Source organism: Peromyscus californicus, unplaced genomic scaffold (assembly GCF_007827085.1).
Source record: "Peromyscus californicus insignis strain IS unplaced genomic scaffold, ASM782708v3 Scaffold_12__1_contigs__length_115047231, whole genome shotgun sequence".
In the NCBI taxonomy this organism is placed as follows: Eukaryota; Metazoa; Chordata; class Mammalia; order Rodentia; family Cricetidae; genus Peromyscus; species Peromyscus californicus.
This window is the reverse complement of record NW_026294413.1, coordinates 78,955,229-78,981,696: the sequence shown is the minus strand read 5'-3', so window position 1 is coordinate 78,981,696 and position 26,468 is coordinate 78,955,229. Positions and strand designations below refer to the sequence as shown.

General features: G+C 45.2%; 2 protein-coding genes across 2 annotated transcripts in view; one reads left to right on the top strand and one right to left on the bottom strand.

Annotated features, from left to right (window-relative positions):
- Positions 1–3,210: 3,210 nt before the first annotated feature.
- Positions 3,211–16,787, top strand: Rtraf (RNA transcription, translation and transport factor). The gene is made up of 8 exons (XM_052733473.1): positions 3,211–3,372; positions 4,315–4,439; positions 7,296–7,395; positions 10,706–10,792; positions 11,548–11,636; positions 14,095–14,163; positions 16,247–16,295; positions 16,457–16,787. Exons 1-8 carry the CDS (start codon positions 3,312–3,314, stop codon positions 16,609–16,611), a joined length of 735 nt encoding a protein of 244 aa, XP_052589433.1. The 5' UTR covers positions 3,211–3,311; the 3' UTR covers positions 16,612–16,787.
- Positions 16,788–16,918: 131 nt separating this feature from the next.
- Nid2 (nidogen 2) overlaps positions 16,919–26,468 on the bottom strand; it is a 59,727-nt gene continuing 50,177 nt past the window's right edge. The window contains exons 14-21 of the mRNA XM_052733472.1: positions 25,525–25,746; positions 24,810–24,979; positions 22,674–22,803; positions 22,018–22,189; positions 19,812–19,969; positions 18,731–18,854; positions 17,692–17,804; positions 16,919–17,553 (exon numbers count right to left, since the gene is read on the bottom strand). Of these exons, the coding sequence (XP_052589432.1) occupies positions 17,543–17,553; positions 17,692–17,804; positions 18,731–18,854; positions 19,812–19,969; positions 22,018–22,189; positions 22,674–22,803; positions 24,810–24,979; positions 25,525–25,746 (1,100 nt within the window). The 3' untranslated portion in view covers positions 16,919–17,542. The remainder of the gene's footprint in view (positions 17,554–17,691; positions 17,805–18,730; positions 18,855–19,811; positions 19,970–22,017; positions 22,190–22,673; positions 22,804–24,809; positions 24,980–25,524; positions 25,747–26,468) is intronic.

The following is a 26,468-nucleotide window of genomic DNA, read 5'->3' as shown; positions in this document are numbered from 1 at the left end:
AAGAGGTGTGTCGCTGGGGGTGAGCTTTGAGGTGTCAAAAGCCTAAGCCAGGCCCAGTGTCTCTCTGCCTGCAGCCTCTGAAACTGTAGCAAGTCCGCAGTTAAATGCTTTCTTTTATAAGAGTAACATTGGTCATGGTGTCTCCTCACATGACCAAGAGAACAGTGACTAAGGCGGGTCCCTTCAAATTTAGAAGAAATAAAAAGACAAATAGTATTTAGAATATAAACTATTACGTCTTTATAATCTGTTACAGGTCTTTTCCATGATTAGCTCTATCCCCTGCTCAAGTGGGTGGATCCTTTGGCATTCTCTGTGACTCTTTCTTCAACCTCCTCTCCCTGGCAGTGGCCAGGGCTGATGACCAGCCACCGTCTCAATTAGCTGCCAACTTGGGAACTTGAAACAGACATAGACCAGAAACAAAACAGCTGAAGAGTTTTGTTCTAAAGTGTCAGTTTCAGAAAACAAATGGTACAAACTATGTCCCCTTAAGAAATGCACTGTGGGGCCGGAGAGACGGCTCAGCAGTTGAGAGCACTTGCTGCTCTTGCTGAGGACATGAGTTTGGTCCGCAGCACCCACATGGTAGTTCACAAATGCCTGGAATTTCAGTTCCAAAGGATGCGAGGCTCTTTTCTGGTCTTTGCAGACTCTTGCATGCACGCAGCACATTTAAACTCACACAGACTCACACACACACACAGAAAGTGAATAAATCTTTTTTTCCCCCCAGAAAAATACACTATCTACAGCTATGTGAAAATGTTTATTTTTCCTTCATCGAGTTTACTTTTCTGGTTTTTTTTTCTAAAATTTCATGAATTATTCAATGAACCGCAGTATGTGTTGGTCGCAAAAATCCTTGTACTGTTTTTCTTGATTTGCTCGGTATACAACTTAATTGGGAGAATATGAATTGTCTTGCTAAGCCCCGTTACAACTGAACTCTGGCCTTACGGCATACTTGATACTTCTCATTATTCACTTATCACTCTCTGACTCCAGATTAGAAGCATTTATTTACTTACCTGGGTTTATTTATTTATTTATTACATTTACATTTCCTGAAATTAGAGACCACAGCTTCCTCATTTGTATGTTCCACAGAGGAAAACTTTAATTATCCACCCCTAAACTAACGTGAAATGTATAGTGGACTTAGCTCCAAGAACTTCAATGGCACCCCTCAGCTTGCCGTGAGAGGCCTTTCTTGATCAAGCCCCTGCCTTTGTCCACAGTCTCACCAGCTGTCACTGCCTTCCTCCAGCTTCCGGAAGTGTTTTCCTCTCTCAACCCCATTGTTCACTGCTTGCCTTTGCACACCTTCTTCCAGAAAAATAAGTTATCATTTTGACAGCAAGTGAACTCCTCACAATCTTCAAGTCACTGTTACTACGTCCCCCCCACCCCGCCCCGTCTCTCTCTCTATTTCTCTATTTCTATCTCTGACTCTCCCTTTTGGCCTTTTAAAATGAATCAAAGTTGACAGCCAGTCTGTCTTGCTCACCACTGCTCTCCAGTGTTGGAAAAACAACTTGCATCTAGGATGAGGAGGATCTTAAATTTAGCAAGAACGCTTTGTCTCTAGAACACAATGGGTGGCTACTGAGGCAGGCAAGCATAAGAGAGAGATTATCTCAGAACCCCAATTTGATTTGGGGTTATACACATATCCCCTCTTACAGTAATGCACTTGGCAGCCTTGTTCCTTCACCTGCATGTAACACACACACACACACACACACACACACACACACACACCCCTCTCCAAACAGTTCACCTAGTACTTCAGAACCCCTTCAATTCCCCCAGCTTCCATCAAGCTATATGTACGTCCATCTGCAAATAATAATGTTTTTTTCACCCTGAGTAACAATCATACTTAAACCATTTCTATTCAAGTATATTCCCAATGTGTGGGGTATAAAGATTAGAAGGGCCAAGCCAGCCTGAACTGGTTTGGGGTACAAGCACAGTTAAGGGAAAACTGTCCTCTAATAACCCTTTAAGGATAATCTCTTTTTTACTATCTTATGCCTGTGCACATAATTAAAACCAGATGCATTATGGGAAGGGACATGAGCAGTAGAGAAATGATTATATAACCTAATCTATCACTTAAAATAAAGAATCACCAATACTAGTAACCAGCCCCTCCTTCCTTTGGACTCCGTGAAGTCAGAGAGACCCGGCTGTAGCCTGAAATCTTCGATGTTCTCACTTATGTGGCCTGCTATTCCGCTGTATGTTGCACTATAGATTTGCTTCAAATAAAACCATTTTGCTTTTGCAAATTTGTGTGAGCCCTTATTTCCAATTCTTTGGATAAGAGGCCAAGAACCTGGAAACAATCAGCTCAGACCACAACCACGGACACCTCGGCTAAACGCAGAAAGTTTTAAATGAGCGTTTTTAGACAACTAGTCGCATTGCAGAGTGAGGAAATAATTAGAAAAGGCTCCAGGGAATCCAACACCCACACAAACATAACGCTCAGGCAAAATACCAACGCACATGCAAGAACAAAGGAAAGGACAAGACTGGCTCTAGGAAACTAGTGAGGTAATTAACAGTCAGCAAAAGTGATTGGAGCCTGATCTGAGGTCACAGCCAGGGACTAGGGAGGATAGAAAGGATGTGAGACAGGAGAGAGGGCCGGAGTTAGTGGCCTATAGGAGACAGTGACTGAGAGTTTGGGGGAAGGAAAGGCCGGCTCTTGATTTCCGACTTCACTCTGGTTGGTGACAAATTGAAATATGACACTGGGGTTGTATGTTATCTGTGCATCACTCCAACTAGTCCGGAAGATCTCCTGCAGGGACCTTTCTTTTCGGTCTTTGCTTTACTAGCGTTCAAGAAGGAACAATTAATACGCTCAAAATATTAAGCAGCAGCTCTGAGCCAATGAGAGCTATAGCCGATCGCAGAAAGCCTACAGGCACCGTCTCTTGTTAGTTTGTTTTTCAGTTTTAGTTTTTGCCTCCTGTGACAAGAAAAGGAGTTAAGCCCGAGAAGCGCGGCTCCAGACCCGCTTTCGCTCCATTGTACAACTAGGAAGCTGACAATAAAGTTTATTTGAGCGTCGACGTGCCCCGACGTGGCCCCGCCTCCCCAGCCGCAGCGCTGATTGGTAAGCGCTCGCCGGCCTCGGGCGTTCCTAAGCCGCGATTGGCGCCGGCTGCCGTCCGTCCGGAGCGTCGGCCGCCGCCCCGCCCTCTCGCCGCGTCGCCGGTGCCTGCGCCGCCCGCCTCACCTCTCTTCTCCTGTCCCGGCGGAGGCCCGGGCGGCCAGCGCGAGCAGCGGGGACCATGTTCCGTCGCAAGCTCACGGCCCTGGACTACCACAACCCCGCCGGCTTCAACTGCAAAGGTGGGCGGCGGCCGCGGGGCCCGGAGACGGCGCCTCCCCAGTCCGCCCGGACCCGGACTCGGCGACCCGGCAGCCGCTACCCCGCCGCGGCACGCTTCCCGGCCCCCGGGGCGGCTCGGCGGGCACCTGCTGGGGCAGCGGGGCAGGGGCGGGGGCCGGGGAGGCCTTCGGGGCGCGCAGAAAGTTAGTGGCCGGCTGCCAGGGGGTGGGATAGTCCAGAAAAGGACACTTGGTTTTAAAGTCCTGCCGGCCAATGGGAGACGGGGAGTGTGGCGGGGACCAGGGCCTCATTCCGCTGGACAGGACGCACAGGTAGAAGGCAGTTTGTAAGCCGGGTAGCCGCGTTTGGCCCCTGGAAGCGGTTCAGGGTCTATCCTGGTGTTGTACTCGGCCTTTGACTCAAAGCTTGATGGGTGGTGCTGGTAGATCCGAAATTGGGGTTTGAGTCTCAGCTCTCTGACATGTAAAATGAGGGTCTTTTCCGAGTATTTTGGGAAAAGTCTAAGGAAGCAAATGCATCCTGGTAACAGTACACTTTCTACTAACTTTCATATTTGCGTTCAGGGTGTTCTACTCGTTTATTTCTTGTTTATTTTACACCATTGACTTGCTTCTGGGCGTTAACCTGTGGAAAACCCGTTTTACTTTGAAAGAGCCAAAGTACACCTGTTTCGTGCATGTTTAATTCATTTAATACTCAAAATAGCCCCATGCAGTAAGTCCCATTATTATGACCCTTGTCTTTTATCTGAAGAATCTGAAGCTTAGAAAGTGGACCCAGTTTTCTGAGGGCCACCCAGACTTTGAGTACATCGCAGTGACTGTGGTTCCAGAGTCTGACCTTTGAACTGCTGCTTATGTCTCTTGAGGGGTCAGTTCACTTAATGTGTGCAGGCGGGAAAGTCACAGAGGATCACTAGGTATGTGATGCTTTTGTTGCAGATGAAACCGAATTTAGAAACTTTATTGTTTGGCTTGAAGACCAGAAAATCAGACACTACAAGATTGAAGACAGAGGTAACTTGAGAAACATCCACAGCAGTGACTGGCCCAAGTTCTTTGAAAAGGTAATGAATCAGGAATTAAGAGGAAGCATGAAGTTGAGTTGAAAGTTTCTATGTTCTTTCAAGATATCATAGTGATCAGTATAAGTAAAGCGAATTCCATGGATTTCAAATTTCGATCTTCTGATTTTTTGGGGGGATGGGGTGGGGGAGTTTCAGACAGGGATTCTCTGTGTAGTTTTGGTTCCTGTCCTGGAACTCACTCTGTAGACCAGGCTGGCCTCGAACTCTCAGAGATCTGCCTGCCTCTGCCTCCCCAGTGCTGGGATTAAAAGGCGTACGCCACCACCGCCTGGCTGCTCTTTTGATTTTTAAAACAAGTTATATTATGTCCTCCCACCAAGCTTTCAGAATTTAGTTTAAACATCATTTTCTAAATGGCACGACATCCCTTAATAGGGTTGTCTACGCTAATTTTTATGTGTGTGTCCCTGTGCATGCGTTTGTTGGGTGTCCACAGACACCGGAAGAGTGCGTCAGATCTCCTGGAGCTGGAGTTACAGTAGACACAGACATGCATGAATAGACTTTTGAGTACTTGTCTTAGTCACCTTTCTATTGCTATCAAGAGACACCATGACTGAGGCAAGTTACAAAGTGAAGCATTTATTTGGGGGCTTGCCTACAGTTTCAGAGGATGAGTCTGTGACTGTCATCCGGGGAACATGGCAGAGGCAGTCAGGCTTGACACTGGAGCAGTAGCTGAGAGCTCACATCCTTATCCTCAAGTAGGAGACAGACAGCTACCTGGGAATTGTGGGGTAGGGTGGCCCACCCCCAGTGACACACCTCCTCCAACAAGATAGCCCAATCCTCCTAGTCCTTCCCAAACCAGTTCCACCAACTGTGGACCAAGCATTCAAATATATGAGCCTATGGGGCCCGTTCTCATTCAAACCACCACAGTGCTCTTATTAAAAGATGTAATTGGTCATCATCCCTGCTAGTATAGTGGTGAATATCCCTTCCTGTCACTCGGGAGACCAGGGTTCAATTCCCCAACAAGACTATCCTTTTGGCTGGGCGGTGGTGGCTCACGCCTTTAGTCCCAGCACTCGGGAGGTAGAGGCAGGCAGATCTCTGTGAGTTCGAGGCCAGCCTGGTCTACAGGGTGAGATCCAGGACAGACTCCCAAGCTACACAGAGAAACCCTGTCTCGAAAAAACAAAAAAAAAAAAACAAAAAAAAATGTAATTGACATGTCTGAAAACTTGAAGCTGACATGTTTATTCTTATAGCTAATGTACAGATAGATGTCCTTGTATTTGATAGAAATGGTTCTAAAAAGCTCTGTGGATATTTTTGTGACTAGAATTAGGTTTCCTATTGATTTATTTTAATTTTAGCTATATTATTCAGAAAGAATTGTTTTCAAAACTTGATAAAAATCACATGATTGTTATATCAGTGAATGGGAGTGACGGTGGCACCTGTCACCTCACACTCTTGTTCATGAGAGGTGTGCCTGATACACCTGTCCCCACAAGCGTTTACCATAACAAGGCCAACATGCTTATGGCCCCTGTCACTACTTCTACTGGTTTATTTTTGTTTACCCTTCAACTTTCTTCAATTTTCAGTGGGCTAAAAGATTTTAAAGTACGATACTGGTGTTTTCTATTTGTTCACTCCGTCTCTGCGGCTGTTCCTTCATGTGAAAGGTACAGATGATGAAAAGTATGCAGAACTTAAAGACAACTGCTTGTATAAAAGACTCAGACTAAGAGTAAGATAAATCATAGGTCACCCAAATACTATCAGGAATGTCATTGTTTAGGACGTATTTGAAAACATCTGTTCGGTGATAACCTCTAGATTTTAAGTTGTAAATTGTATTTTTAAAATACTTTAGTACTGACAAGTTTTTTTGTTGTTGGATTTTCAAGACAGGGTTTCTCTGTGTAACAGCCCTAGCTGTCCTGGAACTCTCTTTTATACCAGACTAACCTCGAACTCAGAGAGAAAAGCCTGCCTCTGCCTCCCTAGTGCTGGGATCAAAGGCGTGCGCCACCACACCTGGCTCTAACGAGTGTTTTTTGATCATGGCCAAATCTTAATGGATGAGATTTATTTGGTATATTAAAGGAATAAAATCTTTGCTTAGAAAATGAATTGTGACTAAAAGGTATCAATTCATAAGTTATCCTTGAAGTTTTGACTGAAAACTTTGTTGCTAGGATGGACTTTGAGCTCCTAAGAGACTGAAGGGTCCTCTTGTTTGCCTAAGTACTTGGCAGTAGCCAACACGTGTTCCATGGCTTGCTCTGTTAAGCATTTGTATATGGCATTTATATATGAAAGTTGAAGTTCCAGAACTGACTGAATTGTCTGTCCTTCTTTTAAAGGACTTTATCATGTTATCTAATTGCCCTGTGCACTGGGACCTGAAATCAAAGCTAAGGTTCTGGTCCCAGATCTAAGTTGTATAGCCACTGATGAGTATCAGATTTCTCTAGACTGCAGGTTCCTCGTCCAATGAGGTTATTCTTGAGTCCAGCTATCCTTCCTGGGATCTCCCAATGCAAACATTTTTTAAAAGGGGATATTTCATTGTTTTCCTTAAAATGGTACTCTTAAATGTTTTCTTCACCTGAGCTATATAATTATGACAAAGGTTTAATAATAATGGATGTGGTGATATACACTGTAATCCCGGTACCTGGGAGCTGGATGAGAGAATCAGGTTAGGAGTTCCAAGCCAGTCTGGGCTGCATAAGGCACTATCTCACAATATTAATAATACAGATGTTACAAGAAATTCTTAAAGATCCAAACTGAGACCTCTGTCAGATCTGCTATTCTTTAGTTCTGTTGCTGTCTGATAATGAAATAGATGGTTTTTTGCTCTTCCCTTTACAGTATCTTAGAGATGTTAACTGTCCTTTCAAGATTCAGGAGCGGCAAGAAGCAATTGACTGGCTTCTTGGCTTGGCTGTTAGACTTGAATATGGAGATAATGGTATGTTTTGTGGGGAACATGAGTGTGGGTGTGGGCTTGTGGGGCTTTTAAAAGGATTTTTACTTTTAGTTGTATGTGTATCGAAGCATACCTGGTGTCTGTGGAGACCAGAAAAGGAAATCAGAGCTCCTGGAACTAGAGTTTGAAGCAGCTGTGAGTTGCCGTGTGGGTGCTGGGACTCAAACCCAGGTCCTCGGCCAGTGCTCTTACCTGCTGAGCCACCTCTCCAGCCGTGTTTAACAAGCTCTTTTTTTTTTTTTTTTAAGATTTATTTCTTTATTATGTACACAGAAGAAAGAGGGTGCCAGATCTCATTACAGATGGTTGTGAGCCACCATGTGGGTGCTGGGAATTGAACTCAGGACCTCTGGAAGAGCAGTTAGTGCTCTTAACCTCTGAGCCATCTCTCCAGCACCCCCAGCCGTGTTTAGTTTGGTGCTATGGGTGATTGAAGATGAGAAAGAAGGTTGTGGAAATACTTCTTTGTTTTGTATTTTACTTTTGGTTTATTTTTATCACAAGAAGTGGAATGTGCTTTATTGTTTCTTTGATGCTTACATTTTTCTTTTAGAATTTGGAAATTGACTCCTGAAAAAGGTTAACTGAATGCCTTAACAAAGAAACATTACTGTGGTTAATTTGCCAGCTTCCACAGTCTGCCTTAGCCAGCCTCAGAACCCACGGGGTTTGGAGTACTGGTTGCCGAAAGGGTCCTCTTGTCTGCCTGAAGTACTTGGCAGTAGCAACCCACAAGTTCCATGGCTTGCTCTGTTCAGCATTTACAGGAGAAAAGCCTTCTAGTGTGTCTGGTATGTCGTGTAAACATACGTGGGCCAGCGAGTCTGTACTGTGCTGGTCGTGCTGTGTCCCCATTGCTCTATGGCTGGAAGCTTTTGAGTATTAGTGCCAAGAGTAAAGCACAGCCTCTCGTTACCTTTGCTGCCTTTCAGTAGACGTCTCCGCTTTAGGCTGAGCACCTTGCTTCACTTCCGTCCCTTACAGTTTGCTTTTCCTTCACGGTACTGTCATTTTCCGTTCCGCAGTAGTTGGCTCTGAAACCTGTCTGATGTTCAGCTGCTCTCTCCCTCCTGTCCTCTTTTCCCGTCTGTTCTATCACCTCTGCTCCTGCTGCTGTCGCCCAGCTTCTGATTTTGATTGTGGTAACTGGTGTCCCCGTGGTTCTGCCTTCTGTTCCCAGCTGCACGGTCCACCAACTAACTTCTCAAATGTGTTTAGAACGCAGCTTCCTTCTAAAGAACGACTCTAGTTACATCTTCTCAAGCATTATCAGTTTCCCATTCTCACAAAAAAAGCCTTTCAGTTTGATTTGAAAACAAACAACCCTGTGGTTTCTTTCCATTGTGGAATAAGTGGGACTATAAGCCTTGGGACCTCCATCTTGTTAATGGTTAGAGCCTTTAGAGATTTTTTTCTGTTTCCTTCTCTGGGTTGGTAGCAACTGTGTGGGAGGTTGTTGGAACCCACTGGGTTTCCCAGTGGCTGTACCCGGCAGGACTGCATAAGAGGATGATTGAACCACGGGCCTGGGTGCCAGGTGTTTGGAAGGGTCTACACTTGACTGTAACTAGCAAGGGGGAGGTGGGGTGCTTTTACTCCACCCCTTGGTACTGTTATAATAGACCTTTGGAGTAAAGACCGGGCGGGTGGATAAGGATCCAGGCCCACCCGAGTCTATCTTGTGTTTTCTCTCTGTTTCTTTACTTTGTTTCTAAGTCTCTTATCCCTCATTCCTTAAGAGTCCCTGGGGTAAATAATGACCCACAGGAGGTCATTTGCAGGAGAGTATCCTAGGGTCATGGACCTTATCAGAGCTGATCTTTGGCTGCTCCCAGGTGGATTCTCATCCGTCCCCTTGCCTTTTCTCATTCCTTTTGTTCTGTTTGACACTTGCCCTCAGTGTTGGTGACTGGTGCTGTGTCCCCGCCGCTGATTAGCAAATGCTCTCCTTTCTCAGATAGTGTGGTCTCGATAAAAGCTTGTGTATGAAATGCGATGTTTTTATATTGGAAAAAGGAAGGAGCTGAAAGATAAATAATACCAACAGGCTTTGTTAATCCTCAGTTTCAGCGTTGCCCGAGCAGAGACCCCGACCTGGCTACGGCAGCCATGCTGGCCTTCGTCAGCAGGAGGCGCTGGTGTTCTTGACTTTAAACAACTTACGTTCGTTGACATCATTGCAATTTTTGTGTGTGCGCCCTGCTATTACTAAAGACCTTTCGATCACATGCCAATCAAAGTGACTAAAATCTGATTTAAATCTCACTACCTTTTAAAGTTTAGATTATTAGGAAAATTATAACTTTGCAAAGAGTTTTCTTATACCAGGATCTGAGAAGCCGATTTTGGCATGAAGTTTCTTTGTTACTTCTTTTAAATATTTTTGAAGTAAAAAGAAAATGCCTTCAGAATTTTTAATTTCCATGACACATTTTAAATTTGTGTATGATACTACATTTTACATGGTTTTGTTTTTTGGGTTGAAAGCAGTATTTTAGTATTGGAAAGATTTGGGGGAAAACTTTTTTACTTTCCACCTAATGTTCTTTTTTAAAACCTGAGCCAGGCAGAGGTGGCGCACGCCTTTAATCCCAGCACTGTGGAGGCAGAGGCAGGCGGATCTCTGTGAGTTCGAGACCAGCTTGGGCTACAGAGTGAGTTCTAGGAAAGGCACAAAGCTTCACAGAGAAACCCTGTCTCAGAAAAACAAACAAACAAACAAAAAACAACCTTGAGACAGGTTTTTGCTAAGTTGCCCACAGTGTTGCTGAGTTTGATTTGTAGTTCAGGCAGGCCTGCATCTTGTGACCCTCCTACTTGGCCTCTGTAACTGGGGACATGGGTATATTGCCACCTTGCTCTGCTTCTGTTTAATTTTAGGTAACTCGTGTGTGTGTGTGTGTGTGTGTGTGTGTGTGTGTGTGTGTGTCCGTTCTTCTGTCGCAAATTTAAGAGCAAGGTATAAAAGACTTTATTTCCTAAACTTTAGATGTTGAAATCTATTTAGGGAAGTTTATTCCTATAATTCATGTGTTTGGGAGTTAGAGGCAGGAGGGTCAGAGTTCAGGGCCAGCCTTATCTCAAAACATTAATGGGAAGAAACTTGTGTCCAATGTCCCAGTAAGCAAGATTTCAGCTCAATCAAAAAGTTCCTTACCTTTTTAAATTTTTGTGTATGTAGCAAAGTATGATTTTGAGTGGATGTCATAATGGCTTAGCTAAATTCAGTAAATAATATTTATTTTAACATTAAGTTGCAATTATTTTGCCTTAAGTTGCCTGTTTTTTATAGCTGAAAAATACAAGGACTTAGTACCTGATAACAGGAAAAATACCGACAACACAGCTAAAAACGCAGAGCCGTTGATCAACCTGGACGGTGAGTACGCGACCCACGGGGACAGTGGGGTTTGCAGGCTGGTGTGCCTCAGTGAGTGCCGGACAGGAGGGGCACTCACTGCCTTCTCGCCGTATTTCATTATCGGTGGCAGCATGCTCTCTCCACACCCCCACCATTGAGGATTTGAATGCTAAAATGCTGGGAATTTGGGTCTTGATTTCTTATTCATGGTGCCAGTCATCGGTCACCTTCCTGACCTAGTGACAGGTGACAAAATGTTTCATTATTTCAAGTCCCACATGCACTTTAGTAATTCCCTTTTAAAGGGTGAAGATTATAAAAATTACCTGGAGTGTGGTGTGTTAAATATGCTTTCATCGATTGAGTCACTGTGACCTGAAGTACAAGTTAGTCTTGAGAGTGAATGAGCTGCTTGTACACTCCAGAGCTGCTGTGCACAGAAAAGCACTGGGAAACTATAAAATTAATAGCTTTGGGAAGAGTTAAGTGTCTGTAATGGGCGTTGCAGCCCACTCCAGGGCAGACTCAATGTTAAATTAGTCATTTATGAACTTGCTTGATGGGGCTGGTGAGATTGCTGAGGAGACCTCGCACTCGTTTCCTGACTGTTGATGTGGTGCCCTGCTTCACGGCTTTCCTCGAAAGCAGCAGAAAGACTAGAGATGAGTCAGTCCAGAAAGCTGGTACTTTTGTAACCTTGTGTGTTCAGATAAGTAATGAGGATGTTTGCAGAGCTGTAAGGTTTTTGCTTATTCACTTTTAATCTTTTACAGTAAATAATCCTGATTTTAAGGCTGGTGTCATGGCTCTGGCTAACCTCCTTCAGATTCAGCGTCATGATGATTACTTGGTAATGCTTAAGGTAAGCTGCCCATTTTATTCTTGACAGACAGAAACTGCATATGTAGAAGAATCATCACTTTTCAATATGCTATTTATTTATTTTTAAAGATTTACTTATTATTTATTACTATTTATTTTTAACCTAAGTTTATGATGGGCTGATAAATAAAAATTCAGAAGAATGTGGGACCTAGAACACACATCATTATCTTATCTGTTTCACATTACCCAGCAGTAAGCTGGTATCCAAGCATTAACTGTGTGCACACAAATGTGTTTTGTCTTTGCAGAAATAAAATTTCACTCAATCCTATTAACAGTCATGCTGAGAAATACTTTTTTAAAAAAAGCAAGAAAACAAAAACTGGGGGCCTACGGAGCTGGCTCAGCTGGTAGAGTGCTTACTGCATAAGCCTAAGGACTGAGTTTGGAACTCAACCCACGTGGAAAGACAGCCACAAAAACCTCCACTGGGAAGTCAGAGACAGTGGATTCCTGTGGCATGCTGGCCAGCCAGCCTAGCCAAATCAGTGTGAGCCATCTCACATGGATCATTGCCCTAATTTTATTTTTGACAAATATATAAAGGCAATTTAGTAGAGAAAGGCTAATCTGAAAAAAGGTTGAGAGCAACTGGGAGACACCCAGTGCCAGTCTTTAATCTCCACAGACGTGCATGCACACCCATATGCACAGGTACACACAAATGTACACACTTGCACCTCACACCAAAAGAAACAAGTTTCATTAAGAAACAGACCTGCCGGGCGGTGGTGGCACACGCCTTTAATCCCAGCACTCGGGAGGCAGAGGCAGGCGGATCTCTGTGAGTTCGAGGCCAGCCTGGTCTACAGCGCGAGATCCAGGAAAGGCGCAAAGCTACACAGAGAAACCCTGTCTTGAAAAACCAAAAAAAAAAAAAAAAGAAACTGAGACCTAGCCAGGTGTTGGTGGCACACGCCTTTGATCCCAGTACTCGGGAGGCAGAGGCAGGTGGATCTCTGTGAGTTCGAGGCCAGCCTGGCCTACAGAGTGAGTTCCAGGACAGGCTCCAAAGCTACAGAGAAGTCCTGTCTCAAAAAACCAAAACCAAAGAAACTGAGACCTAGAAGAAAATAACAAACATCCAAGACACAGACAGTGGCAGAGCCACCTCTGTTCAGTCAGATGAGAGTTGAGTGTGTTGTGAGGAAGGGGAAATGCCACATCGCTAATGAATTTAGCCACACAGCAAAACCTCTGTAGGAAACAAATATCTTGTCTTCAGCATCTTTCCCTTCTAGATAAACAATGCAATTTATATCCCTCCATCAAGAAACACAGCTACCTGAAAGAACATTCTTTGAGAAAGGAAAAACATTCCATAAAATTTCTGCTGTGGGGCAGGAGAATGCAAGTAGTAGACTTAGAGACTGTTAGGTAACTACTCTTGTAGGAAATGAAAAGCCTTGAGACCTCGAGAGTGAAAGTCACTCTAAAGCACTTCATAGTAAATTGAATAAACTTCCCTCTACCCAGAAGGGATTATAATTTATCCTACTTATTAGAATTATGTGGGTTACGTGGACAGTTTCAACAAGGAAAGTAGTGTTCTTAGCTTAATAGAATATTCATGTTGAATCCGAGTGGATTTTCTCAGCCCAGCTTGGATGCCAAAGACATCAAGTTGTTGTTAGTTAAAGTTAGCTGTTTGAAAGTTTTGTTCTCTGCTTAGTCCAGTGTGCAGATTTCTTTGGGACAGTCCCACAGTGGTCACATCAGCTTCAGTCATAAACTAAGGGGGAGGAGAAACAGATAATGCAGTGTATTTGGAGTACTTTTGCCAAACTTTGAAAATCCCTAAGTACGTATAGTAGCTGTAACAAGCTTTGTGAAGTCCTAGGTCTAGATACACCTTTATCTTGTTAGGCATTCCAGTAGTCGTGATACTATAGAAGGTATCTTAGGTTTGCCAGGCACAAAAGTCAGCATATTAAGGGCTGATGTAGCTCATGGTAGAGTGCTTGCTTGGTGTAGCTGCAAGTTTTCCTGTGTCCCACCCGGTCCGCAGCCGCTCAGACCCAAGTAAACACACAGAAGCTTATATTAATTAAAACTGCTTGGCCATTAGGTCAGGCTAACTACTGACTAGCTCTTGCACTTAAACTCAGCCCATTTCTGTTCATCTGTTTGTCACCCCGTGTTCCATGGCTTCACCTGTGTGCCATTACATGCTGCTCCCTAGATGGCAGGCTGGTGTCTCCTGACTCAGCCTTCCTCTTCTCAGAATTCTCCTTGTCTACTTTTTTTATCCCGCCTATACTTCCTGCCTGGCTACTGGCCAAACAGCATTTATTAAACCAGTATACAAAAGCATCATCCCACAGCTGCTTGGTGTGCATTAGAACTTGAGTCCAACCCCAGCATTGGGGTAGGGGTGGGCATTGTGTATTAGTGGTCTGGTAAAATAGTAAGTCTGGTGTTTTTGGGTTTCCTAGGCAATTCGCATTTTGGTTCAGGAGCGTCTAACACAGGATGCAGTTGCTAAAGCAAATCAAACAAAAGAGGTACGTGTGTTTCTAAGATTCTAAGCCAGCTAATGGAAATTCTTCTTTATTGCAAGCATTCAAACTTACTGTTTTCTTAAGAGAACACATTCTGGGCCAGGCATGGTGACACACACCTTTAATCCTAGTATATGGGAGGCAGATGCAAGCAGATCTCTGAGTTTGAGGCCAGCCTAGTCTACAGAGTTCCAGGACAGCCAGGGCTACACAGAGAGACCCTGTCTCGGAACACCAAAGGAAAAAAAAAAGATATTCATTCTGTTGGAGTAGGAGAAAGGATAGCTGACTTATGTGTGAATTGAATTCAGTTCTTAAGCAAATTCAGTGTTCAGTGACTGAGGTTCAGATAGGTGAGCAGGGAATTGCATGTCTCAGTCATCCATTCACGGTCTGCAAACTGAGGCATGTGCCCAGTGGAAAAGGGATTTAGCCTTGTGAAATATATTGGATTGTTTTGATGCATGATGGGAAAGGCAGGACACACTACTGTCCTGTTATGTCTAGATCCCATCCTCACACTTGTGAGTCTTCGTAATTTATCTCATTTTGTTCAGTATGCTATGACCACCACCTCCTTGAAGAATGCTACTGGAATTTTTTTTTTTTTTTTTGGTTTTTCGAGACAGGGTTTCTCTCTGTAGCTTTGTGCCTCCTGTAACTTACTCTGTAACCCAGGCAGGCTTCAAAACAGAGATCCGCCTGCCTCTGCCTCCCGAGTGTTGGGATTAAAGACGTGTGCCACCACCGCCCAGCTGCTACTGGAATATTTTTAACTATGCCGCCAGTTCAGATATCCCTGATAAAGCCAGGTGAGGAGGTGTAAGCATTTAATCAGCCTGGACTACATAGTAAGACCCTCACTCAAAGAAAGGAAACAAGAAAAATGGAATCTCCCCAAAGCCACAATGCAGAGAGTGTTGTTGGGTAAAGAGTAGCAGCTGCAGTTCCAATAATGGCCCCTTCTTACTACACAGACGCTAGAGAATGCCCTGTGCCTGCCCCCACCCCATTCCCTCTCTCCTGTCCTCCAATGCCCTTTGTCCTCTGACCCCTGTGGCCAAGTCCAGCAGTGGTGAAGGGCTGCTGATTCCAGGGCAGTGCAGTGGAGGCGCTTCTGAAAGACACTCAGCTTTCTACCAAAGGGTCTTACTAGCTTAATTATGTATGAATTGGCCACTGGAAACTGGATCAAAGATCACTTATTTCACCCACACTGTAGAACAAGCAGCAGATTGTTCTGGCTTAATAGTCATTCATTCACCAAAATGATGTCTTTGGTTTGGAGGCAGTGTGAAATGCTGCTGAGCCAGAACTCTCCCTCTGTTGCAGAGGAGAACCTAGCTTCATCTTCAGCGATTCAGTTTGTCGCTTCAGATTACATTCCTGACTAATATTTGAGGGCTGTGTTGATTTCAGGGGTAGCTGTTCCTTGGTGGTCTGTTGGCAGGCCAGATGATACACACAGCCATTCAGGACAGGTCTGCTCTTACTTTGTTCTGAATTCCCATTCATTATGTAAGTTATTAGCCCTGATAAAGCAGATAGAGCCTAGGTGGAGTATGTTAGATTAGATAAGAAATGTAGCAGTAACTGCTAATGACTTGAGATACTTTTTATCAGCAGGAAGCCTAGACTTATTATAAAGTTATTGTAGTTTCATATCATCATCCCTGAAATATCTAGATGTAGGTGCTAATGAGTTGGATAATTAAGCCATTTGACTAAGATGATATCAAAGTAACTTCTTACGATAAAACATTAAACACATATATCTGTTAAACAAGCTGACTGAAGACAATTGTATGTTTTTTTGTATACTTTGTAGTGTCACTTGTAATTAATTTGCAGGGCACTTGCTTAGCTCAGTCCTCCTTCCTGAGCAGCACTAAGTCTTTGTAATAAGGGCTCTTAGAGGCCAGTTTAAAAGGTTGGGTGGGCTTGAAAAGCACTCTTTCTTGGGTGCTGTGACAGGGAAAGCCTGCTCTTTCACAGGGTACCTTGTATAGTCCTTACACCGAATAACCAGGTGCTCTTTAGTTTCAAATGAGAAAAGGGACTAAATAGTCTTGTCATTTTTTTAAAGGGCTTACCTGTTGCTTTAGACAAACATATTCTTGGCTTTGACACAGGAGGTAAGTTATTTTGTTTTAAGTCAAGCTATTTTGAGGGAGTTGGTGGTGTTCTGAGGTATAAGCGGGTAGCTGGAAGCACCGAAACCATTCAGAGAGAGAAGGGGAGGGAGGGAGGGAGGGAGGGAGAGAGAGATGGATGCAGTGTTCTTGTCTTATGATAGATGCAGTTCTTAACGAAGCTGCTCAGATCCTGCGGTTGCTGCACATAGAAGAGCTCAGAGAGCTACAGACGAAGATTAACGAAGCCATAGTAGCCGTTCAGGCCATCATTGCTGATCCAAAGACAGACCACAGACTGGGGAAGGTTGGAAGATGAGCACATCAGGATTTCAGCTTCTTGCCTGCTTAGTGTGATGGGAACCGTCTACACCGGCATGTGTTCGGAAATCAAATGTCACATTTTCAAGGGAGGAATCCCAGGAGATTGCCCGTGTTCTAGAGATTTACCACCACGGCTTTTTTTCTTTAATAAAGTTGGGGGAAGTAAAAAGAGTCTTTTGTTTTGCTTTGTTTTGAAGTAATGTATCCTGTTTCTGTAATTACTGTGCATCCTCCTTTATGGTTAGAGAGTCATCCCAACCCATAACTTCGTTGTGGAGACAATACAGATCTTTAGACCACAATAAAGCTGTAAAATACTTTATTGGAGTTACATAGAAAATTTAAGAACTGCTACATCTTTGGTATTTTACATGGAATACTTCTGAGTGATGCTTCTGTAGAGGCACTTAGGGGATCATTCTAGCACCTTAAATATAAATAAAGTCTGAGGACTGACTTTTGCTGGGAAGTATAAATAGGCTGGATCATCCCCATGACCAGCATCATCTTCTCTGTTACAGGGTTCTCAGTGGGCTTTAGGAATACATTTTCATAACCAGTCATGTGTTTTACTTTTCCTGATCAGGTAGACTCCATGGCAAAAGCCAGATTTAGTGTCTTAAACTCTTACTTGGTTCTTTGTTGAATGAATTTAGTCTTTTAAATAAGTGTTTACAAAAAGTTGCTTTAATAAGCAATGATTAAAATTCTATTTTAAACTTCTGATAACCTTTGTTTTTAAAAATACAGTAGTAATGATTGAGGTATACACTTCACAAACTAGACTTAGTCTCGCTGCACTGGAAATGCTCATCTTGTGTGCCCAGAGCTCATAGCGGCCAATTCCTCTTTCACTGCCTTTGTAGTAAATGTTCTTAGGTCAAGATTCTTGTTGTAAACTTGAAATCTTCCTATGCATTTTATGTTCATTTTCTTCCTGTGAGGGAGGGGACAGCAGCAGATATTTCATTAGTTAAACCACATGGGAAGGAAAGCAGTGGGGTTAGCACTTTGTAGTTAACTTTGTAGCATTAGCACAGCCCTTCTGGGTATCGTGACGTGCTGATGGACTTACCTGTTGGACAGTAGGGGTAGACAGCAGTGATCCCGTAGAGGTGAGACCGCTGCTCGGGGAGATACTCATCAGTAAACTGGCCACTGTCTTTATTCACTGATATAACACCATCCCTAGTAAGAGAAGGAGAGGCAGTCACGGACGGCCAGTCACAAGATAGTTTCAGTAGACAACAGTTCGGCGGCAGTTTTCCTTATACATTAAAAGAAAAACTTCAGCTAAATGAGTTTTGATTCAATTTGTCTAACTCCAGTGACTCTGGACATAGCTCCAGCACCGGTATCACCTGGGAACTTAGAGGAGATGCAAAGACTGTTTTCTCCTCCCTGGCCCTCGTAAGTCAAAACCCTGGGGCACCAAGCAGAATGTATTTGATTTAACATTTTGTAGCCATAAGAGCTAGTGGCTAAATCAGTTCCCAATTTTGGCTACATCCTGGGGGTCTAAAGTATGGCATTTAGATCTCAGGTGAAAATCAGGAGCTAAGAAAAGGGCTCAGACATGCACCTCTGTTTTGTTTTAAAATCTAAGCTCAGAGCCAAACTGTATTTTTCAGTCTTTAAGGTAGACAGTTGACGTTATTTTTCTTATTGTTTGGTTTTTTGAGACAAGGTTTCTCTGTGTAACAGTCCTGGCTGGCCTGGAACTCACTCTGGACCAGGCTGGCCTCAGACCCAGAGATCCACCTCCTCTGCCTCCTGAATGCTGAGATTAAAGGTGTGTGCCACCACACCCAGCTTGTTGATGTGACTTTTTAAAAAGGAAAAGTTAAACTTTATACCACTTAAAAGGACTCATTCTCTAAGAACCGATTTAAGTAAGCACTTCTTTTTAAGCAGTATAGTACCAAGTGTCTTCAACTTATATGCTGCCTGAAGCAACACCAGTAAACTTCAGGGTGAGGTGGAAAGATGATTTCAGAGATGACCCTGGACAGACAGACAGCCGAACAGGGCTTCCTAACTAGAGTCGGTGACCGGTCAAACGGCGTGCTCCCCAGAACTCGCTGCCCCTGCGGCTGCTCCCGAGTGGGGCTCACCTCCGCCAGTCTGTATGGTAGAAGTGATCTGCGTAGCCGACGACGCTGAAGGGGTAATTGAGGTGACTCTGGATGACACGGCGTCCGGTTCCGTCGGGTAGTGTACACTCCAGTTTCTTGGTTCCTTTTAAGATATCCAAGGGGGAAAGTGAGGTGCCAGGTAGAGTCCTCCAGGGGAGTAGAGGCAGAATTTAAAAATGGGGCGTTTTATTCCCACCGCTGTCCACAGTAGCAACTGTAAGTCTTGCCGATTGACTCTAGCTTTGAGTAGATATTCAAACTCAAATCCTTTTATGGAAGGAACACTGTAATCTGTCGAAATCTTGCAGTTTCTTCCCAAGGGGGAGCATCAAAGATTAGCATTTTTATAATTTTAAGCCTACAATTGTAAGTTGAAAATATCTACATATAAGAAAATGAGCATGGTAGTAGGTATTTTTACACTTTGAATTTTTGAGGAAAAAAAAAAAAGAATTCAAGAATTTTCATGTTCCAGATTTCTAAAGACGTCTAAATTCCATATACTTTTAAAAAACGTAATGTTCAGACAACTGGATTTTAAAAACACCCAGTTGCATGTTCAGTAAATTCAAGAACTTTCCTTAGTAGATTGAGGTATATAATGTCTTGGAGTTTTTCTAGTAATGCACAGTAAACCACAAATAGATAACCCTGGTGTTAATGTGCTCCTGAAGGAGGCCATTCTCACAGCACTTGGCAAAGGATCGTAACACACAAAGTGATAAAATCTTAGAGTTAAACTATAAGAATGGCCCTGAAGGTAGACCAACCTCAGTTCATCCAAGTGTCAACACCAACTAATACTTCTAACTTAGTTTTCCAACGGTTCACAGCAGGGGCAGGGGGCAGGACAGACATGCTGCACAGTCAGGCTCCCCTTTGAACCCCAGATAACTCACTGTAAGAATCACTGCAAAATGCTCTTTTAAAGCTTACAGATCTGCTAAGTATGCTCTGTGCTGATAGAAACTTAACCCAAAAGATCTAAAAGATGGGCGAATCCCCATAGCGCTCACACTGCTGTAAGGAAGACCACTGTTCTCCATGTCACCACTATTACCTGCATCTGCCCAGCACAGCAGTTTGGAGAAGGGGTCAAAGGTTAGCCCATTGGGTAACCCAATATCTTTGTTGATCAGAATTTTTCTGTTTTCTCCATCTAAAGATGATGTTTCAATCTTAGGAGCTTCTCTGTTCCAGTCTGTCCAGTACAAGTTGCTGTGGATAAATGTTAAATTAAGACTGTTACGAACAGTTGTGCAGGGGTTGGTATAGCTTAGCCTGGACAGGCCCCTAGACTAAATCTCCAGTACCCCATCACACACATACACACACACAAACCTCCCAAAAGGTCAGCCATGCAGCTTCGGGTACGCAGCAGCCACACTGGCCACCACTGATTGCCACCTCCTGGTATTCACAGCCTTCATCTCCTTAACTCAGTTCGGCGTCTTGCTCCCGGTGAACAGTATGGTAGAATTCAGAATATCATCTCACTATTAGTTTTTTAAAACTGGCTTTTGTCGGGTGCCTTTTCTTGCTCCACAGGGGGAGCTAGATTCTACACTGCAAGCTACCCTATGAAGAGATCCATATGCCCAACAGCCAGCAAAGGCGTAAGTCTGCCAGTGGCCCACGTGGGAACTTAAGAGAGGGCCTTCTCAGCCAAGCCTTGATCATGGCGGCCTGGCCAGTACCTCGGCGGCAGCTTCTTGACATTACCAACAACACTCGTGTAGCCCCACCCAGATGTTTTACAGTTAATAAATGTTGTCTTGGGCTGCCGAGGCCTTCTAACAACTGCAACCGTGTGGCGAGTCAATAACTGTCTAGAGCCTTGCCTCTAACAACACCTGGTGGCAGTTGCCCAGGAACCCTTAATTTGTTAAAATCTTGAACTGGATCTTGGGCCTACAATCCAAAGAAATATATTTGTTAGGGAAACTCTCGTGGTAGAAACTAAGGGAACTGTTATATAGAATTGGGTGGGATTCAAGGAACAAAGGAAGAGTTTCTTGGAAAAAATACCCGTGTTAAATGGGACCCTTAGTTGTCCTGGTTACCAGGACAGAGACACTCTGACCTAACATACAAAATGTGTAGAAAACAGTGTCTTGTTAAAATCTGCAAACAGGACAGACGTACTGAAAGTTCCATGTATCTACAGATACTTGTCTATAGTTGAACCCAGAGACCCACAGCAAAGGGAGAGAACTGTGAGTCTCCGCTGTGACTTCTTATGGGTGGCAGTAAGAGCCAAAGATCCAAACAGTGAGCGGCATCCCTGGAGATGACCAGCTAAGCCTCGAGAAGCTGGGAGGACTTAGTTATATGTATGGCACTTACCCTGGGGTCAAGGCAGCTGCTTTTGACATTCTCCTCTAGAATCTAAATCCTGGAGCGTAATGACCGAACAAGGCACCATTGTTCAGTTCCTGCCTTTTCAAACTAAGCACCAAGGACTATCAAAAGAGGGCCCAAGGAGTTATTTAGTCCTGCAGATAAGGAGCCTTCACGTGCAGGACCACCTTTGAGGCTTTCTTCTCTGCCTTAAAGGGCTTCTCTGTAATTGTTTGATGGAAGCTGCATCTCAGTAGTCCCAGGGACCCCTGCCCAGGCCTGTACACCTCAGGGGACAGCCTTAGTAGCTGTCACGGAGAAGGAACATTTTTATCTGGATTTTGTACACTCCCCATCCAGGAAGAAAAGCGCTGTTGTGGCTGTAACGGGGTTTTCTCGGGGTACTGCTGAAGGAAGCCATTTCCCCCTGTGTACCTGCCTTTCCCAAGGCCCTGCCCCGTGACCATCTGATCCAGGCAGTTCCCAGAGCCCACACAACATGTCACACCCCAAGCTAATGCTCTCACTTGTGTATTATCTTACTTCCTGCTTCATACAATGCAAGCTCCTTAAAAAAACAAGACCGCACACCTTTAATCCCAGCACTTGGGAGGCAGAGGCGGGAGGATCTCTGAGTTCAAGGCCAGCCTGGTCTATACAGTGAGTTCCATGACAGCCAGGACTGTTACACAGAGAAACCGTGTCTTGAAAAACCAAAACAAACAAACAAACAAACAAACAAAAGAGCCTGCTTTTGCCTACAAGGATGCCTGATACCTGGCAGCACCTTGACTCAACATATTCTCTGGTAAATTAGTGTATTTGAGTTTTTATTCTGGTCTGGACCTTCCCATGCCATTTATAATAGCCAGAGGCTCCAAACCAGATCTCCAGGTGAACTGGGAGAACAAAGGAAGCCAGCTCACCCTCGGATGGGATCCACAGTGATGGCTCGTGGATTCACCAGATCTGTGTGAAAGAGGACCTTCCGCTCGGAGCCATCCAGCCTTGCACGCTCTATCTTATCCAGCCCACTGTCTGTCCAGTACATTGTTCGACGGACGTGGTCAATGGCAAGTCCTTCCGGGCTTATCAGACCTGGAAATAAGGGCAGGACAGAGCATCTGCAGGGTGTGAAAGGTGAACTTAAGTACCCTATCCAAACAGCCTACAGAATCCAAAGCAGAAAAGAGCCTTTAAGTTCCCAGAACCAAGGCTAACAGGGTTTCACCTTCTGTTGCCTTTTCAACCTTATCTGGTCTGTACTAGACCTTACCACTCTGGTGGCTCCTCGCAACCACGGTGGTGGCGACAGGCAATATAAACTGCCAGACCCTGAATTCTTACTGTGACCCACTTCTTTTGAGGACGGTTTGTCTCATCCCAGAACCACCTTTCTGCTTCTCCCGTATAAACGCGTTTGTTTACAGAGGGGCAAGGCCTGTGCAGCTCCAAAGAAACCTGCACAGTACTTAACCTTCTTCCCCTTTAGAACCAACCGGGAGAAACCAGGATTCAACAGGCCAATGACGTACAATCAGCCGTATTGCCAAGTGTCCACGGAATGAAGCTGCTGACTGACCTGAGGTCACGATGGTCTCGGGTTCTGCTCCTGCTTCCAAGCTGGCGCGGCTGATGCTCCGACCGGCAACATCTGTCCAGTAGACCATCCTCTCCTGGCAGTCATAGTCAATCCCCACAACGATGGAACCCTTCGAGAACCAATCACGGAGTCTGAAGAATTAGGATTCCTTGAATCCCCAACACTAGTTCATGGCTATACAGTGCTACTGTGAGCAAGCTTACTGTGGTGCTGCAGGGCAGTGGTGCCCAGTGGTTAGACAGGTAAGTAGTAACTCCTCCCTAAGGTCAGAGACTCAGCCAGTTAACCTCTATGTCTTCATCTCCTCCAACACTTCAAACAGTAAAACATTTATAAAGAGTCCAAATGGCACCTACCATACCACAAGCTCCTCCAGCACTATTACCACTGGCTGTAAAAACAGTCGGTCATGAGGAAAATCAGCCCTTTTGCTGATGAGAGGATCATCTCCTCGAAGTAAGTCCTTAATGCTTAATGGTGCAAAAGATGAATGCTTCCAAGTGTTGTGGGCATTTTCTCAAAGAGTCTTTCTAAAACCCGACAACACATGCCAACAAAATTTCCCCTCCTGGGTGAATAGATTGAAATCCTCCCCTACCTGGGGAGCAACCATCCCTGCCTCTTAATACAAGCATTCAGCTGGGTGGTATAGAAGAAAGCCTGTAACGTAACAGTTTGAGAACTGTGGTCACCCGGCCCTTGGCCAGTGTCCTCTCCCCTTCCTTCCTGCTAAGTCTTATTGAAAACCCCAAATCTGGGATGTTCCTGCTTGTGCTCCACACAGGGCTGGCTTCTTTCCATTTCTAACCCAGATTCCTGCTGTGAGAACCCCCAGCAGACGTGAGAATCAACACAGGCCACACTAGTCCCCGCCTTGCCTAGCAAAGCCTCCTGGGGCTTGGCTCGTCTTGTGCCTGAAGCGGTAATCACCAGGAGACACTGTATGAAGCAGAATTTGGCTCCTGCAGAAAAGCTGGCATTTATATGGGGGGGAATCTAAGGTCTCAGTACTTTTATTTGAAAATCAAAATTAAAAGGCCCTCTATCCGAGGCAAGAGTACACATTCATACAGGCGGCAATGAGCCCAGGGACTCATGGGATTCATAAACGAAGTTTCTTGGTATGAAAGTCCCATTTTAGGTAAATTTCCCTAAAGTGTGCTTGTAATTCAACTCTCCTTTCTCCTTCAGTTCCACTACAACCATCTACACCCTGCCCGTTAGACATGTTCAGAAATGCAATCAAGCCATCTGGTGTGGCTAGAATATAAGACGGTTTGTACAAGAAACTTATAAAGCGGCACACTCTGATAGAGCGAGAGTGGGGATGGAGCCTGGAATCTTAAAAAGAAGAAAAAGACAATCTTTTTTTGACCAACACTGGCTGCTTTTAAGCTTTCTTGGAATCACACCACAGTTTATTAACAGAAGTAAATATAGAGAACCCTGCCTGGATGAACAGTCTGCTCAGTGTACTGTGAAGAAAGAGGGTCAGACCAGTTTCCACGGTACAAGTCAATGCCTCTCTTCTCCACACTCTGGAGAAGAACTCCCTCCTTCCACAAGGAGGTGCCTTGCTAGCTCAAGAAGCAAGCTCGTCCTCAGGGGCTGCAACAGGAGCACACACTCCCCAAAACAACTGGGAACAAGGAGGAAGGCTAGGAAAGACGTGCATCCAAGTGACATAACCAAATCGGAAGGGACAGGCTGACGAGCAGCCCTGGAGGACTGCCACCCTCAAATGACCACGGAGATCACCTCCAAGATGTCTACAACCTGAACAGAGCCCCCAGGAGCTTGAGTTAACAATGATCTTCCCACAAACACCGGACAACTCTGAAATTCCTTGCTATCTATCTGAACTTCCATGAGCCCCCAGGGTAGAGCGGCTAGAATGGGTCAGACATGACTTCCAGCAACTGAACCCCATCCCATCAAGCCGACTGCAGCCCAGAAGCACGCCAGAATTCCCTGCCCTGTGGCAGCAGGCAGAGGCCTTCCGAAAACCACAAAGCACAGCTCTTCCACACCCCATCAACCCAGCATGCAGGCCCACCCTCATCCCGAACCCCATCCTCCCCATGCAGCCCAGCCCTCGGGAGAAATCCAGTTTACATGCAGTGACAGCAGAGTCTTGGCTGCATCCTTCTGGAGCCTGCTGCCATTGAGAGGCAAGTGGCCAATCTGCTGGCCCTGGGCATAGAGCAGGAAGGTGCCCACAGATGGAGGGGTCACATCAGGGCGGGGTGTGGGCCGGACCAGAGGCGGAGCGACGGTGGGGATACCTGATTGTGGAAACAGGGACAGGTGGGGAGAGAAAGAAAAGTTACTTTGGTGCATGAACCTCCAAAACTATCCAGCTTTTTCCACAGGGCAGATATTCTTCAAAGAAATTCTGGTTTCTAAGGTTTTTTTCCCAAAGGTTAATTATTTAAATTGCTGACAGTACTCAGGACATAAAGACAACAAAAAACACTAGTCTCCGAACAAAGTGGAGGGATTCTGTTGTCATTTCTGGAGGGCCAAAGGCTTCCTGGGGCCCCAGGGAGGCACTGCCCCCTTTCACCCAGGGCTGGGGAGGCAGAATAATCACATGCTGGTCTGAGATCAGCAGTTCTTACAGTAGAAACCGCTCAAATGGCAAAGCCAACCTTAACTCCAGACTGTGATCCTGAGTCATTCTGACGACAACCCAGCCTATCAACAAGGTGACGTCACTCATCAGACTTGGTAACCCGTGTCCTCCCCACCCTGCCCACCTCGGGAAGCCAAACCCCCGACCCAAAACCCTCAATGGCACCGCGGGGAGCCGAGGCCGTCCCAGGCTTACACGCTGGCCTGGTGCCTGGCTGCGAGCGTGTGCCCTGCAGCTCTCTGCCATCCTTGTCCACACACCAACAGAAGTCACTCTTGCCATGACACTGCAGGGGTATGAAGTGGCCCAGGTCGTCACACTGGGGGACATACTGGTCATCCCTGGGTGTGCCTCCGTAGTGTTCCAGCAGACTTGCTCTCCAGCGCTCACAGACAGTCCGAGGCCTCTGGGTGGGCTCTAGGGGGGGAAACAAGATCAGTACAGGTCCAGGTTGCAACCCCTGATCGCTCAGCCTTCTTGGGACACACCCCTGGACACTGAGCCAGGGAAGCACCTGTGCTCTCAGAAATTCTCTGTGGAAACTCGGAAAAGAAATCACCCTGATGTTCCTTGATGCTCTTGTCTCCCAAGGCCAGGAGGACCTGCCATGGAGGCCCAGCCACATCAGAAAACAACCAGGAGACAAGCTCATCAATATACCTCACTCAGGCCAGTAGAGATGCATATGGACATCTGGCCTGTGCCCAGGGATCCTCTGACGACGGATGACGGAATACTGTACAGACTCTCTGAGGGCTCAGTGATACACGTGACACTTAAAAACAATTATTCTTTCCCACTTGTTTCAAGTTCTTGGACCTGTTGCTACAAGATCCATTTCCAGGCTGGCCTATGTGTCCTAGAAAAAAGGGGCTGAAGACCATGCATGTAGTCCTCAGTTTCACTGGAAAGTCACACGGAGCAAGAGTAACATGGTAGTGTGTACAGCACAGCAGAGGTGGCCCTGAGCATCGTGAAACTGATTCTTGGACTACCCAGTTTCATGAAAACTACGGCCATCCCATTGCTGGGAACTGTCTCAAAGCTGAATCTTTCCTCCAAGCTCTAGCTTTCTGCCACAACGCTGTCCTGTTTTCTCCTGTACTCCACACCCCCAATCCTCCTCCTATCCACAAACT